Source organism: Myxocyprinus asiaticus, chromosome 15 (genome assembly GCF_019703515.2).
Source record: "Myxocyprinus asiaticus isolate MX2 ecotype Aquarium Trade chromosome 15, UBuf_Myxa_2, whole genome shotgun sequence".
NCBI lineage: Eukaryota > Metazoa > Chordata > Actinopteri > Cypriniformes > Catostomidae > Myxocyprinus > Myxocyprinus asiaticus.
In genome coordinates this window covers 16558557-16576706 of record NC_059358.1, presented here as the reverse complement: position 1 = coordinate 16576706, position 18150 = coordinate 16558557, and the positions used below count along the sequence as shown (strand labels likewise).

General features: G+C 37.3%; 1 protein-coding gene across 1 annotated transcript in view; it reads right to left on the bottom strand.

Annotated features, from left to right (window-relative positions):
- Window positions 1-1282: 1282 nt before the first annotated feature.
- LOC127453334 (R-spondin-1-like) overlaps window positions 1283-18150 on the bottom strand; it is a 37186-nt gene continuing 20318 nt past the window's right edge. Inside the window, exons 3-6 of the mRNA XM_051719665.1 lie at window positions 15600-15791; window positions 10859-11002; window positions 7812-8021; window positions 1283-3124 (exon numbers count right to left, since the gene is read on the bottom strand). Of these exons, the coding sequence (XP_051575625.1) occupies window positions 2967-3124; window positions 7812-8021; window positions 10859-11002; window positions 15600-15791 (704 nt within the window). The 3' untranslated portion in view covers window positions 1283-2966. The remainder of the gene's footprint in view (window positions 3125-7811; window positions 8022-10858; window positions 11003-15599; window positions 15792-18150) is intronic.

Genomic DNA, 18150 nt, shown 5'->3' with positions numbered 1-18150 from the left:
GTATAAAATTCATATGAACACATGGGAAAACTTGGTCCAACCTGATCCTTGTCCTTAGAACAAAGTTCAGCCTTTAAGTTAAAATGTATCTTATATTTGACCCTTGCCTTTTTAAATGAATTTTTATTACATTCACTTGTTTACCCAACAGCTAGAGGAAAAATATGAGGATACTGGATGAGTCTGAAGGATAGAATTCACAAAAATATTCTTATTTTGAACTACATGTTTTAAACCCTTATTCACATTCTCTGCTAGTGAAAACACATTTGTCTAATTGGACTTTTGACTCAAAACTATGTAGTTACTGAGATATACCCCAGTGTGACAACTAGTCCTGGTCTCTCCTACGTATATGGCTTTTTTATTCTATAGGCCGATAAACAAGGAAGCAATAGCTGATGAAATGAGAAACATGGTGAAATAAGGGCAAAAAGAGGGAGAGAAGGGGAAACCGTGAAGGGTACAAGACGAAAAGTGTAAAGGGTGCAAGGGAGAGAGAGGTTGGGAGAGAAGGGAGAGTAGCAAAAGAGGGTGAACAAGAGGGAGAGCTTTGTCCCATGGAGCCGGCGCAAGAATTTATGGTGAGGAAGGGGGATGAAAATTTAATTTACAGCCCACTCTCTACCATTCTTCTGCCCTCCCCTCTGTAATGAGAAACGGCTGTTGCGTTTGGAGGGTGCAGTCATGGTTAAGTGTAACACCCCCACCCCCCGGCGATGACCCTTTTTTTTAAATATAGTTTATGCATCTTTTTTTTTTTAAATAGTTTTTATTTTTGTCTGAAGTTATATGGCCCTTGCCCGGGAACTAAATATTGCAGTGCATTCTGAATTTGACCCACAGTCTCTATGTTTCTTTAATGCAGCGCACGCACATGTACACTCACAAAACACCCTTCCTCCCAAATATTGTCTCCCATCGTGCAGCCATGGCCTGGATGCATAGATCACCAAAGTTTAAAGTGATAATGTGATGTGTTTCCCTTTAAATCTGAAGTGTGTAACTTTTTCGTTGTTAAAATACTTTCTCCTGTCCCAGCTTAATATTCAGAGACAATTACAAGTAAGCCATGTGCATGTTAATTTTGTGAAAAACTGTAAACACTGTTTCTGTGTGGCACAATAACAACAAAAATCCTTTTTGTCTGGAGCAACCCCTCCAGCCCTACACAGCAACATTAGCTCAACCAATGGCGTGAGCTGAGGGTGGGGCTATCTGTTTGTTTGATTACCAGAAGACCAGGGTGTTTTCGGAAGGCTGTTTGAACAGTGTTTATTTTTGCAACGCCATTCGTTGGCGCTAGTGGTTCAGAAATTACACATAGATATGCCCCAAGAATGTACATAAACCTGATTACACATAACACAAAAAAGATGCCTCAAGTTCTTTGTAAATATTAACTGCATTTAAATGTTTATTCAATTGTACCTTTCCTTTTAATTGTATGCAAAACATTTATAGAAATAGATATATAATAACAATACATAGGCTGCATCAAGATAAACGGAGGCTGACATTTTCAGTGTCATATTTCTCATTAGGGGTGTATATGTTATACCCACTGATTATCTCAATATGCTGTGGAAAGCAAACAGACTACAAAAGCTACAAAAAGTGTCACTGGTTGTTACATTTAAATAAGTGTATGATAAATGTATTATTCCTTTGATAAAACTGTACTGTGTGTTGCATTATGAATTATGTGCTATATCGACCCTGTTGCAAACATGATAAGTGAACAATGAATAGCCTATATGGATAAATCTTATATTCAGAGGCTTGTGGCAACTGCAGCTTTTTAAAAGCATTATGCTGGTGCAGTTTTTTCAATGGCTAGGTCACAAAGAAGTGTATAGTAGACTTCTGTTGACAATCTCACTTACAATCATTGCTACATACTGTTTATGTAGAACTGACCCAAAGCATTTGCAAGTAGACAGTTTTTTTGCCTCTGTCTTTCCACACGTTAAAACATAAAGAAGCACGCAAGGAAACAGATTCATGAACATACAATTTGACATACATCAGACATGTACACAATCTCTCATACACATCCTTAAACGTTGAACATTCCTCATATTTCTGCTGCCTTTTTTATGCAGAAAATACTGTATTTATTTTCCACTAATCAAAAAAGACATTTCTTTTACTGTACAATGACTGCAAAAACAATTAAAACTGGTCTACCAGTCCTGTTTGTCTCTAATCACTTTTTGGTGATTTTTTGGATCGTTTTCTCAAAAAAAATAAAAACAAACAAAAATCATCGTAAAAGTTAATCTTTCTCCACATTCTCTCTGTAAACCACAATTTCTGTTCCAGTGCCTTTCTTTTGTTATAAACAACGGGGGGGGGGGGGGGGACAGATATAAAAAAAGAGAATTATAATACTTTTCACTCCAAGTCTGTTTTAGAAAATGCTTGCAGACAGACTCCAGACTGTTTGCTACCTGTCACGAACATTAGGGGAGCCAATTTTGGAAGAAATAATGTGATTACGTGAACTGTATCGGATTCTTATGTATTTTACATTTCTTAAAGCCATGTAAGGATGGTGGCACTCATTTGCAGTGTCGTCTATAGCTCAAGAAGAGACCAAGGCCTTTTGATAGGTCTAAAAAGGAACATATGGAACATTTCAGCAACCACAAACAATGCTGTTTCCTGTGAGAAGACTTATGAAAAGACATCCTTGCACACACACAGTCTCTCTGGGTGCTTCCAATAGCATAAGAATAACCAACCCGGCTCCTTGATTCTCATAAGCTTTACCTAGTTAACACAGTTCAATAATTATTACAGCAATCCTCCCGTTCCCATCGGGCAATTTTTTAATGTGTAGCAGCGTTATTCCTCTTTTTTCCTCATCACGATATTGTCACAATCAAATACTGTTTTTCTGCAGCCCATGTGGGATTACCAGACGTCCTCCATTCTTAGGCCAACCTGACACCATTATAGGGTTAGGTCACCATGCTTGTCGTTAAGGCGGGGGCAGTGGTGGGTTCTTTTTGTGGGTTTTTTCTTCTCTTATTTCCCCCTCTGCTACCCTCCTTGGAGTCCTGGCCACGGTTCTTGCCATTTTTATCTGCACGATTTCGCGAGTTCTTCTTATTTTCTCCTGAATAAAATAAATAAATAAATACCATTAGAAAACTCGAGATCAAATCACAAAGATTTATTTATTTTTTTCATCTGAGGAGAAACGCTCAATTTTAAAAGTTCCTTCACTGGGACAACAAATATGAAACTTTCAGCTGTACATACTAGAATGGAGACAAGTGGTTGGAGGGATTTGTATGTAAGAAAGATTTGTGACGTCAGCCGAAGAAAGGAAAGCAGTTTCAGAGGCAAAGAAAGTTATTTCATTTTGATAAAAGATTATAAAGTCAAACATTTTATGCACTTGGAATAATGTGCACACATGGTGCATTAAGAAAGTGAATAGGGTCAATGTTGATATCATGTTGAAAGAGCATAGTAACACCATCAATGCAAACATTTAATAGTAACACTTTACAATAAGGTTCCATTTGTTAACATTATAAGTTAATATGAATTAACAATACTTTTACAGCATTTATTAATCTTAGTTAATATTAATTATAAAATATAATACATTTTTTAAAATCAAAAGTTATATTATTTAACATTAGTTAATTCACTATGAACTAAAAAACACTAACAAAGATATATAAATATATTTTATATAACAAATATATATATATATATTGTTAATTGTTTGTTTATGATACCTAATGCATTAACTAAAGTTAATGAATGGAAACTTATTGTAAGGTTTTACCCATTTATAAGAAGCATGGCAAAGTTTGAAAGCTGAAAGACTCTTAAGAGGGAGTTCAAAAGTTACTCTATATGTGAGGTATGCGTAGAGACTGCAAAGCTGAGTTTGATGCTAGAGAATACAAAAGTTTAATACTATAAATCATACAAATAAATACTAAAAACATTTATATCGAACAACAGTATGGTCCAAAAAATAAATACATGAATAAAACAGTATGTAACAAAGTTCTTAGGATGGGGGCAAGGAGGAAGCGGGAGACGGGGAAATCCAACTCAAAAGGTACATTTATTTATATACTTTTCAGTATTTAACACACTCAATGTTTGCTTTTCAGCAGAACTGCTATCTGGTTCACACATGCTGTAAGCTCAGCTCTCTTTCTCCTGGGACTGGCGTCTGGCTCGCTCTTAAAGCCCTACTCCACTCTCACTGCAATGGCAAACAGCTGTTAGAGACAATCATTGCCAGGTGATTATCCTTACCGTTCTCATCTCCTGATCTCGCTCTCCATTCACAAACCGGTACTTAACCACGCCCCCACCACCAAACGGTAACACAGGTTAGTTCATTTCCCATTAGACTTGCTTTAAATAAGGGGGAGTCTGGGCCTCCGAACTGACTGATATTTGTTATGAAGTTGGTGTTGTGAGTCTCAGTGTTCCCTGGAAACCAAAGTCAACACTCATATAGGGCTGGAGAGCATTTGCTCTGCATTTGATAACATGACACATACACAGCCACTTTGTGGCTCCTGAAACTGCCTCTCTGCTCATCTCAAGCCCCTGATATTCCACCACATACTATTATGCATTTTTACATAAAATGCAGGATTAAAAATAGAACGGAAAGGGGGAAAACAAAACGAAAAAAAGAACCCTTCTGGGTTCACTAATTGTATAAAATTATTTGTACACGTTTGACAGACTTTTCACTTGAAAAGACATATTGAGTATATGATCATAAACATATTACATAATTTACATCTACAACTAAATATGTAAGGGATTATGTGTAGTCACCCTGTCATTATCGCAAAATAAACCCTCACAAGGTGATTGGGACTCAGACACAAAGCAGAGGGGTCTTGTATCACCCTGAAAAGGTTTATTTTCCATTTTCCCAATTATATAAAAATGTATAATAAGATATGCTGTGACTGACCTATCAAAACAGATTATACCAGAGAGCCACATGATAAAAAAACACATATCATCGGCTTAACAATAAGAAGATTCCTGTGGAGTTCCACACACAAAGCATCACAAGGTCTATCAAAACCAAGATGTAAAATTGTTTGCAAGTTTTCTTTACTCTAAGGAGAACAACATTATTCGCATGAGGAATTTAGAGGCCTTGAGTTCACAAAACTCCTCCATTCTGGTGTCAATTTAATCATGATTTAAAAACCATAGAGTCGAAACACATAAAAACATGGTCTCTGCACTCAAAAGAACTCAAAGGAAGTGGAGCTTTAAACTTTGGATCCACATGTTAGCTTTGATAACAGTGGTAACAGCACTTGGGGAGGATCTCTCATTTATGACAGCAATGATTACAGTGCTGCTCAATCCAACCTAAACACCATCGCTTGACAAAGGCAATCACGCATTTAGCGCATTCAGTTTTCATGCAAAGACATTTATTAAGCTGCACGAAGGGGAAGAGAAAGGGGAGGCTTGGCAAAATCAACACAAAGCGTGAGATCCACAGACCAGTAAATCACCGGTGTTATACAAGCACTGCCCCCTGTGATTTTTACAGCAGCCCTGTCAGCCAATTTCTGCAGATACATTCACAGCCTTGCTAATTTAGCATGTTTATGCACTGGGAAAAAGAGGACATTCCGGTCATGCAACCCATGCGTGGTCTTTAACACCTGAGTTATATTAATTCTTTTACCCCTGAAAAGTGGCTGTTGCTGGTTTGCTTTGCACCGCAAGGATAAGAAGCTTGTGTAGTTGAAAACATTCCATGTTTTCGCTCCAGCCAAGAGAACTCTTTGCTAACTGATAATATCTTAACATCGTTAAGCATCACAAGGTCTATCAAAACCAAGATGTAAAATTGTGCATGATATTATGAGATTGAACTACAAACAAATGATTTTTCGTGTCCAGCCCTATTAGTTCAACATCTCTTTGCTTGCTTTCCGACAAGTGGACTCTAAATTTAGAAATTTGGCAGGCGATACAGCACTTTTATGGGGCAGTTTATAATATTTCATAGTTAATTATTCTTATGGACCCTGGGTGGAAATTCTTTCCACAATACAGGCGTCATGCAGAGTAAATTTGCCTCTCATTTCTCAAATGGCAATGTCATACCTAGTCCAGCATGGAGCCCACTTCTCCCCAAAGAAGAACGGCAAGCGCTTGATCCCACTGAGGCTGTTCACACGTAGAAACATAATTTCCAGGAACACACTGTTTCTCAACTTTCCCCCAAAAAAAAAAAAAAAAAAAAAAACGGAACAGATATCCTAACATTTGTTTTAAGAACCACTCAACGGGTGACTTTAAAACAATTACCTAAAGGTGAGTTCTGATATATGAGCTATAGCGTATACAGTAGACTGAATGATGTGTTATGTAATTCCCTAAACACAAGTAGACAAACTGATAAGAATTTGTGGTACACACTGTCCACACTTTTTCCACACAAACTGCAGCACCTTAATGCGAACAAAGGATTTGTTTAAGAATCTCTACATTCTCATGTTTTGGGAATTATCTACAGGAAGAAATAAAATAAATAAAAAATTACACTAATACCAATGAAAGCAGTATAATATGTCAGCAATTCTTATTCAACGTGATCCCACAGGAAATCGACATGTTGCTTCCAAAAGTTAATGTACCCAGAAATAGACTCTAAAATTCCTTTTTTAAAATATCATTTTTACTCTACTTATGATTGGATTTAGGGTTGGGGTTTGGATTAGGACAAATGGTTACTAAAATGTGCATTCCTGTAGACGGTATCACTTAATTTACAACTAGAAATACAACTCACTTTTGGCACCACTCTGTGGACATTTCACCCAGAAACTGGAGCTCAAATGTAGGCTACCCATATGTTCAACAACACTTCCATGTTCGGCCACTGGGAGCATTGGTTCAAATTTAAGTAAACAGGCCAAATTCACAATGTGATCAGTCTGTCTTATTAGGCTGGTTTGACCTCTGAAATGTAAATCTTACAGGGCTTAGCTCACTGAAATGTTGCGAAGTCTGTTATAAGCTAATAAGTAAATTACAGCATTCATGAAAACAAGCTAATCAAACAAGATATCTTTATTTCCGTTGCAATTCATGCAAAGAGATGAGCAGCAAGGCAGATTGTTGTGCTTACTATTAAACAAATGTCATAACGAATTAGCCAATGATCAGAAAACTAAATTCTTAATAGGGCAGCTGAAGGTTATTCTGGAGAGTCATGATATGAACTACTGTTTTCTTCCAGAAGCGATCCAGGGAAATGATGGAGAAGGGGCCAACTGGATATGTTGAAAGAAACAACATGTTCCAACTTTCTCTTATAGGCTTAAAATGTTTATAAACAGCTTATCCAGCCAACAGGTCCGCTACATGTCCACTAACGTTCTGTCCCTCTCAAGAGCCAGAACAGCATATTGTTGTTAACTTCACTTTCCAGTAAGCTAAAGCAACAAACAAAAAGCCGCCTTCAGATCTGTGGCCAGTGACGGAAAGATTACAAACCAGCTGGGCTTCTGTTTTCTTTACTGGGTACACGCAAGGATTTATTTTCAATGTGTTGTGTCTGAAACGTAAATAGACTAAATCAAATTAGTTTCAGAATACTGTTTATGTGTTTCGGACTGGCCAAAAAAGATAAATGATCAATAAGTCAACAAATCTGTAATTTGCAAACACATGCATCATAGAATAGATTCCCTATGGTGCAAGTATTTCCTATCCTTTGTCTTTCCAAAAAATGTTCAGTTTTCTTTTTTTTTCTTTTTTTTTTTTCGCTGATTTACCTTTGCAAGAGATCTTTTTTTGCACGGTACATCTTTGGGTCTGTTTCTCCGGGACACAGCCCGAGGGAGGAGCAGTTCCAGTGGAAATGGCAGGACTTGGAAGCTGTACGGGCTCCCTGGTACGGGTCTGGTTACCCTTTTTAAAGCCACATGTTTTGTTCTTCTTCATACAGGGACCCCAAGAACTCCATTCACTTAGATCACACTGAACTGCAACAGAGAAGAATCAAAATTACCAATTTTCAGAATGAATGTAGAATGCAACAATTACACAATTGAGGGGGGCCTGGGTAGCTCAGCTAGTACTGACGCTGACTACCACTCCTGGAGTCGTAAGTTCGAATCCAGGGTGTGCTGAGTGACTCCGGCCAGGTCTCCTAAGCAACCAAACTGGCCTGGTTGCTAGGGAGGGTAGAGTCACATGGGGTAACCTCCTCGTGGTTGCGATTAGTGGTTCTCGCTCTCAATGGGGCACGTGGTAATTGTGCATGGATCACGGAGTGTAGCATGAGCCTCCCCATGCTGGGAGTCTCTGCGGTGTCATGCACAACGAGCCACATGATAAGATGCACGGACTGACTGTCTCTGAAGCGGAGGCAACTGAGACTTGTCCTCCGCTACCCAGATTGAGGTGAGTAACCGCGCCACCACGAGGACCTACTAAGTAGTGGGAATTGGGCATTCCAAATTGGGGAGAAAAGGGGATAAAAAAAATAAATAAAAAAACAATTACACAATTGAATATATATATATATATAAATATATATTTTTAGATCATGGGAAAAGAGCAAAAATTATTTAGTGTTTGAACATTTTGTTCCTCTGCATAGGGGTCTGAGAAACAAGTTATTCCAAACAAAATGTAGAAGACATTATATTAGGAAACCCCAAAGAATTCACAAGAGAGTCTCAGACTGCTTACATTTACATCACTTATATTTTCCAATTACTTTTTGTTAAAAGGAGAGCCTGTGTTATGATTGTATGAGGTAGGCTTAATTTTTATTAGACGTAATGACAAGCTGTCAAGCTCCAGGCTTTCAACTAGAATGAGCTGTTCTGAAGTTTCATTCTAAATGTGTAGACGTCTAAATGTGTTTTCATTCTTTTTTTATTTCTTTGGGCAGGAAGGTCAAAGAGAAGGTCACTTGTCTCTGCCAAAAACAATCACCGGCCGAAAATACACACGACAAAGTGTTAGTTTGACCATTTGACAAAGGTAATGCATCACAAGCCTTGGCAAAATATCACACTGGAAGTTGAGTCTCTGCATTTAAAGGCCAAGCAGCCTGGAGGAGCCAGCACCACCAATGCGAGTAATGCTTTTAGCGCAGTGTTTGCTTGCTTCTGACAGAAATATTTTTAAAATAAATCATTAAAACACTTATCATCCAGCAGGCCTTTTGCCAATGGTCCTCTCAACAGCGATTGAGAAACCACAGTGAAAAAGAAAACAGAACTTGTGGGAATTAAAAATTATAAGGTATTCGAGAACTTTCGAGTTTCCTATTTCATCATTCCATCAGCATAACTGATTTATGAAATGACAAAAAGCTGTATAATGCAAATGTAGAGGGAATGTGTATTAAAGTGATAGTTCACCCAAAAATGAAACTTCTGTCATCATTTACACACCCTCATATTTTAAACCTGTATAACTTCTGTGGAACACAAAAGTTGATGTTAGGCAGAATGACAGCCTCAGTCACCTTTCATTTACATTAAATGGGAAAAAAATGATGCAATGAATGTGAATGGTGACTGAGACTAACATACTGTCTACAATCTCCTTTCATGTTCCATGGAAGAAAGAAATTTGTATGGGTTTGAAAAAAAAAACGATGGTAAGTAAATGAAGACATAATTTTCATTTTTGGGTGAACTATCCTTTTAGCTCAAAAACACATCCTCTTGATAACATTTGAAGGCCACAAAGCATATGGTCTCATGTAGTTTCAGCATTTTCAGCTTTTATCTAATTGTTTCATGTTTGGAAAAAAGTGTCTTCTCATAACAAGGAGTTAAATTTGTAAAATACTTTCAAGAGCTTTCGGAGTTGTACCCATAACAGATAGGGTACGACAGGGCTGAAGGCTCCCCGGGGTAAAAGGCACATCACAGTACTTCCTAAACACCTGTTTGTCACTATGCACTGCAAAATCTTCTCTGATCCATGAGATCATTGTGTGTAATGTCTAAAGGTTGATTTTGAGGCAATTTGATCTAATATGTCATATGTTTTTAAATGTTGTAAATTTATGTAGCTAATGAAAATCCCTGAAATTCTCATATTTATTTTGAGACAAAATACTTATTTTTCAGATTTGTTCAAAGCGATAGAATCAAAAGTTTTTTAATAACTGTCCAATAAGTGAGAGGATGGCATTTGGGGTAAAAAGCCCCCCTGTTCCAGGGGCTAAAGGCCCCTATAAAACTCTTTGTTTTTCTTAAGTGGGGGGAATAGATTTATGAACATTTTTCAAAGTGGGCTCACATTGACTGATCCAGTCACAATGGAGATTAATTTGTTTATAGAATACTTGAAATGTTATAAAATGCCAAATGTGTTTGAAATTAATAGGAAATTGTGCACTCTTTTCTGAAGTAGTTATTTTGAATTAACATTATCTTCATTTGTTACTCATAAAAGCATCTGGCTGTCTCAAAATTATTTGCATTAGTTGACAAATTGTACCCTATAACTATTGCCCCTACCTCTACAAGATATCACTATAAGCAACAACTTTAATGTCAATCTGTTACTCATACAGAGCAATTGTATGACTTCAGAAGACTTGGAATATAGCTCACAAGTCATTTGGACTACTTTTTGGTGCATTTGCATCCTTTTTGAAAACTGAAAGCTCCAGTTTAATTCTAATTGTATTGGAAAACATGATCAATAAATTCCTCAAAAATTCTACTATTGTGTACACAAAGAAACACAAAAAATCATACAGCTTTGGAACGAGATCATGGTGAGTTCGATTACAGAATTTTCCTTTTTGGGTGAACTATCCCAAACCTGCCATGTGGAAGTCACTCACCTACACACTCCATAGTATCATTGACGGTGCTCAATCCATCGGGACAGCTGGAGTAACACCGCCCTCTGTGTGAGTACAAGCCCTCCTTACATTTTGTGCAAAAATTTCGGCTAAAACACGCCTCACAGTTTTCTATTTTGCATTCTGAAATGAAGAAAAACAAATATGAAGAGTTATACAGCACTCACTTTATCAATTGACTTTACCTAAAAATGTGTAACAATATGACTCTGTGGTGTTTTGAAAAAATTCCTCTGCTTGTTTGAGTGGCCCCTCATTGGCCTCATTGGTGCAACATTAGCTTGACCAATGGTGAGTTTGGGGCCAGAAAATCTGTTAGTACAACCAAAGCAATAAGGGGAAGTTTTCTGAAAACTGTTTGAAAACAGTGATTCATTTTGAAATTCCATTTGGTGATGCTAATGGTGCAGAAAAGAAAACACACACTTCAGCTTTTAATGAGATGACTGAATACCCCCATCTGCTGATTTATTGTTTGGGGTGGGTAAGGTGAAGATTAACGGAAAAAATGATGCATGCATGCAAGCATTAAAATATCTTTCGAACAATACCACGATTATCAATAGTGTGCATCCACCTCTTTCAATTACACATTCAGTTTCTTATCCAAAATGTTCTCCATTCATGACACCAAAGCATCAAGATTCTCATGGCTTCCACATACTTCATTACAAATTCTGATTCTTTGGTCAAACTGCCTCAAATTGGGGGCAATTACGAATTTTGGCAGAATGAAAACAAGACACCTACCAATGAGACAGAATCCACTTCCCCAAACACTTTTTTTTTTTTTACAATTATCATCATTATCATAGTCTGTTTAAAGCAAAAAATTATCTTACATCTCCATCTCCATCATTTCCTTTGGTCTTGTAAACCCAAGGTGATAAATATCATGATTAAAGGTTTCCTTCACACATCCAATATTCTCAATCTTCTGATTGCCTATAATGATTAATTGGCAGCTACAACAATTAAACTCTAAATCAAGAAAGACTGCACATCATTACACAAAGAATATTCCAATTAATTGTCATGACATATGCTAAAATGTGTAAAAATAAAAGTTCTTAAATTTCACTGAAGATCCGGGACACTCTCGCAGCAGCAGCACACGCATATCAGCCTGGTCAAAAACAGTAGAGACCCTAACAACTTTCTTCAGCCATGTTTTCTGTTATAACCTGCTCTCAATTACTACTTTAAATGCCTGACAAGTAAATTTGACATTAGTAATGTTTGGAGCAAATTATTTTACACTCAAGCATTTACAAATGTACCCTTAATGCAAGACAAATGTTGTTATCAAGACATCATGGGGATTTGGAGGGAAATCAAATGTGCACAGCTGACTGAATAATTGCAGTGGGCCAGCCACTCAGAGGCCTGAGAAGAACAGAGAGAAAGACGCTTTCACACAGACGTCTTTCAAAAAGTCCAGCAAAAAATGGCATATATCAGACCCACACATGCAAAAACACTTGAAAACATCAAGGTTTAAGGTTCAGTGATAGAAGCTGTTAACAGTAAGAAGCCCTGTGACAAGAGTTTTGACTATTAGAGTAATTTGTGAAGGAGTCAACACCTGTGTGGATACAACTTATCTCAGGCTCAGTGTGTGGGTCATAAAGATACTTAGGCTAACAATCAGACAGCTGCATATGGTATTTCAAAGAATGCAGTCAAGAATTGATGAATTAAAGGCTCTAGAGTATTGTGAAATAAAAACACCACTCCACTCTCACTTCCCTTGATGCTAACATTCAAATTTAAGGTTATCTAGAATGAAAGCTTAAACCAAAAACATCTGAGAGGTATTACAGGGTGTGATGCAAGAGTGTATCTTGGTAACAAAAGTATTTTCTTCCTATAACAAAATATAATGACTCCAAGCTGTGGTTCCCGCTAATTGGCTATCAAAACATGCTAGAAAAGGAAGCAGTATGTTCAATTTACAACTGGAAAAGCTTTGGTGGGTTGAAGTTAGAAAAGGCTCAAACAAAGCTAATAATTTCCTCCCGCAACAGGAGTAAAAAGGTACCACCAATCAATTTATGAGAGGTATTCCCTTGTTTATCCACAGTTCTCCCCTGCTTTCTTTTAGTAAAAATGCTCACACACATGTATAATGTAGACCATAGGGTCTCCATCTGAAGACCTAGAGAGCACACTATTAAAACAAAGACTATGATTGGAGGTAAATCCTCATTAGACTTTTTGTGTGGGGTTTTGCATAGAAGAAAGGAAAAATGTGGTCAGAGCTGAACTAGCATAAACTGTGTATTTATGGCCTAATGTAATAACATAAACTACCTAGCAGAAACAGACAAACAGTGTATTACCAGTGTTTTCCTTTGGATGTTTTCCCCCAACCATGTTTTTTTACCCACAAAGTAAGAGAAAACAGATCACTGGCTCAGTATTTGGCATCCCTAGTTCAGAATTGCTGGTTTAATGCCAATGGAATACAGTACTGTGAATATATTGAACAATATAACTGTTTTTCAGTTGCATAATTTTTACCATTTTCCTGCTTATGTTAAAACATTTGTAACTGACGTTAAAACCTGTGAAAGTGATATACTGTAATAAATTGGGTAACTGATGTTAAAACCTGAGAAACTGATATTAAGAACCATGTAACTGATGTTAAAAAATGAGAAATTGATGAAAAAACCCGTGAAGCTGGTATTTTCTCTATCTGCTGACTGAATGCTACATCCAAAAACACTGGAAAAGCCCACTGATAATATTAGGGCCATGTTGTCACGGACATGATATTCTAGTTAATTTGCAGGAAACCGCACAATGCAGGGCAGTTCTGCGTGCTGTTCTTGTATTTAAATCACTGATGCGTCCGTGTGCGTCTTGCAGCAGATGCCGCCGAAGACAAAAAAATAATAATAATTGATATTTGCTTGAGCAAACAGCCGTGTTGGTCTGCAATCAGTCTGAAATCTTTAAATACCGACCAAAGAAAATTTCATTGAGCTCTTCTTTAACCGCAAAAACATGGAGAATAATAATTTTGAGTCATAAATTTAACAGAATTGTCCTTCAAAAGTGTCAGAGATATAGACGTCATAACCAACTAAATTCAAATCGTAACATGAAGTTTAGCTTCATACACAAACTCTGTCATCAAATAATACATTTATTTTATAGTCTATAATTCAATTATAAACAAAACATTTCACTGCACAAAATATCCTAATATTTTGTCGTGCATGGTTGAATATTGTGAATGGTGGACAAATGCTGTTAAAGAATACATTTTAAACAGCTCGTCAATGCTTTGAAAATAATCAGTCAATAATAAATGCTGTTTATCTGTTTAGAGTTGCTGTCTGCAATAACACTTTTTTCCCCAGACTATTAAAACAGTTACACAGTTAACTCATCAAGCTATTATGGACCAGTTCAAGCTTACAACACTATGTGGACCACAAGAGACAACAGAAGCCTACATGTGTAGATACATTACGCCTAAAAAGACTTAATATCCAATATAAATACTATTTTTATGTATTTTTATTTCGGTATGCTGTTTTTAGTAAACTTTGAGAGACATGATGTAGGTGACTTGACTCAATGAGGTTCTTGATTTTAAGTTTTTAACCACGATGAAACTGCAATGCGAGCACCTTCCTGGCTGCACAAACGCCACACACAATTTTACCCGTGTCGTGTGAAACTGCCTTGTTTAGATTCTATTACATTGGATACATACCCGTCTTTATGTTTTTGTCATGCCAGCCATCTCGGTAGTCAATGTTATACAGCAGTCTCTGTAGTAACATTCAAGCGTATTGGTTGACTGATGAGTGTGCCTGTGCACGTGCGTATGTACGTGTGCATGTGTTTGCTTAAACAGTGAAACAACTCTGGCTACGTCTACGGCTTCAGGGGCTAATACAGCTGCATGCAGACAGAGAGGTGTTCATTCATTTCTGTTTTGTTATTTATTTATTTGTTTATTTCACTGCATCACAAATGTCATGGACTTCGCTGGAGTGGAGTCCCAAAGGCTCGAGTCCGAGTCAAGTCCAAGTCTAAATACATCCAAGTCCGTGACAAGTCCAATTCCATTCAAATTGGACTCGTGACTCGGACTCGAGTCTGAGACCAAACTCGAATACCCCAACTTTAATATATATATATATATATATATATATATATATATATATATATATATATATATATATATATATACACACACACATAGGTAACTGATGTAAAAAACCTGTGAAACTTATGTTAAAAATCGAGAAATGGACTTTAAAACCTGTGAAACTGATATAAAAAAAGGAGTAACAGATGTAAAAACCTGTGAAAATGATATAACAAACCAGGTAACTGACATTAAAACCTGTGTAACTTATGTTAATGATAGAGTAACTGACTTTAAAACCTGTGAAACGAATAATAAAAACTGGGTAACTGGGTTGCAGAATTTTCAATAAATTCTCATACTGGACTAGGGAGAAAATAGTGATAAGTTTTCAAAGTACTTTAAGCTCTTATCTCATAAGATCGAGGGAAATTTAATTTCTTATGATACATGACCCCTTTAAAGAGAGCTTATAAAGGTACATGTTCAGAAAAAGGTAATTTTAAGACTCTGGTTAGAGACAATATAGTCCAACTGTGCAACTATCTTCATTTAACAGTCCTTGTTGATTTACAGTTTTGAAACTGAGTCAGAAGAGCAAAGACTCACGTGTGCATTTGTTCATATCCCGATTTCGAATGCCATAATATCCAACAGGACAGGCAGCAAGGCAAACACCTATCTGACGGATGTCATTCCGCTCCAGTAGGATGAAAAGCCTGGGCCGACATTTAAGACAGCCGTTGTACTCCGAGCAGATTTCACAGCCATTCGAGCATGATGGTGGTACTTCAGTGCTAACTGATGGAACAGAGAAAGAGAAAAAGAAAGTGAGTATGATATTGGCCATATTTCCTTACCATTTCGCAGACACCAAAGTGCTTTTATACAAAGTGCTTAATGAGTAGTTACCAAGAGGTTACAATCTCATCAACCCTACCTGAATTTGAAGCTGCAATCTTTGATTGAGCATCCTAAGTTCTTACCCTACACCCCCAAATATCATGACCAAATGAAAATATGGTATAATCTCCGCACCTTCCCTCCTGAAAAGACTGACCCAGACAAGCAAGAATTTCCATTCTGCTCTTGTGCTGGTCTAGCTGGTGGACCAGCAAAGCCAAGCTTTTAACAGGCAAAACTGATGAGACTAATCGACCAGCATTGTATTTTAGGTGAAGCTTGTTTTTTGCATGATCGCATTGTAAGTCAATATGTTGTTTCCGAGAGTTGTGGTACCCCAGGATCGGCCACATTTTGCTGACTCACCAACAAGCGGCATCTCCTATCAGACATTTTTGCATCGGCTCCAGCATGTTTACCTTCCCTTGTGGCAATACCGGAAGCGTGTTGTGTCAGCAGCGTGGGAGACACAAGTTCGGATCCCAAATTAAAATCAGGAAGTAAGCGCAAGTGTGGTTCGGAGGTTGCATTTTTCTATAACTTTAAATTTTAGGGTTGGATGGTTGGGTTGGGGGATACAGTTTATAAAATATGCATTCCTCTTAATTGTATTACAGCCAGTACAGCTGAAAACAATTTGCTTCAGAACTCACTTTTGGCGCACCTCCGTGGACATTTCACCCAGAAAACTTACTGCTTTGGCCATGGGGGCAGTGTTTTGCATTTCGATAAGCACAGATAAATTTTAGTGAAAGAAAAGTCAACCTACTGTTTCCGATTTCACTGTGAAATGAGTCTGTTGGCCATGGAAGTCAAGCTGAAATAGCAAGCTAAGTAGCCTGATGGTGACATCAGCACACCAACATCACATGCTTGGGATCAGCATCCAAAACACAGCATAATGCTTTTCAGCAAGTTTACTGTACATGTAATAAAATTAACTCAGTAGGTATAGTCAAAGTCGCTTTAAGACAAGTTTAGTAATCTTGGTAATGCCCCCGGGCAGCTATTGTCAATGTATGTAATAGGTATACAACAGGGTTCCTCAAACGGCGGCCCACGGGCCACATCCGGCCTGCAAGAAACAAATGTTTGGCCCACGCTAAAGGCCTGTTCACACCAAATACTTGACAATTTTGCGAGACAAACTTCCAATGAAAGGTCTATACACACAGAGTCCGTAAAAATAGAAACGAAAAACAATTACACCCCTATACATTAGGCGGCGCTGTTGCTGTTCTTCAAACATTTATACCAGTCTCTTGCCCTGCCCAGCTGTCAATGCTAGAGATTTATATATTGATCGCTGTTAAAGCATTTATTTACCTAATTTGGCATTCATTATGTTCTTTCCGTGGTGTTGATGCATTTTGAGGAGTATAATCTGTGTTTTCATGTGATTGAGTTGAGTAAATAGCACTGTTGCATAAATATACCTCCTATTTATATTTGCACATGTATTTTGCTATGAGTATATTCCAAACAGACTCACGAAGCCAAATACTCTTTTTACAATGTCTGTGTTAATGCCTGGATAATATAACACAAGGTACTCTGATACTAATACAAATCAAATCAAATCAAATCAAATCACTTTATTGTCACACTGCCATATACACAAGTGCAATGGTGTGTGAAATTCTTGGGTGCAGTTCCGATCAACATAGCAGTCGTGACAGTGATGAGACATATACCAATTTACAATAACATCAAATTAACACTACACAATTTAAACATCTGATATACACATAATTACACTCAACAGTATACAAATAATAACATACACTGTACAGTATACAATACACACTATATAGATACACATTATTCAATAAAAATAAAAAATAGAAATATATAAAAAAGTATATATATATATATATATATATATATATATAGAATGTACAGTATTGTACTGTATTGACATTCAGGCTGTCAGTTGATAGTCAGTTGTTAAGAGAGAACATAATATAATAATAATAATATAATTTATGACAGTCCGGTGTGAGATATAAGAGTAAGGGTAATAAAGTGCGGTGTTGATGTATTTTGATCGTGGGAGATCAAGAGTTCAAAAGTCTGATTGCTTGGGGGAAGAAGCTATCATGGAGTCGGCTGATGCGGGTCCTGATGCTGCGATACCGCCTACCTGATGGTAGCAGTGAGAAAAGCCCGTGGCTCGGGTGGCTGGAGTCTCTGATGATCCTTCGAGCTTTTTTCACACACCGCCTTGTATATATTTCCTGGAGGGAGGGAAGCTCAC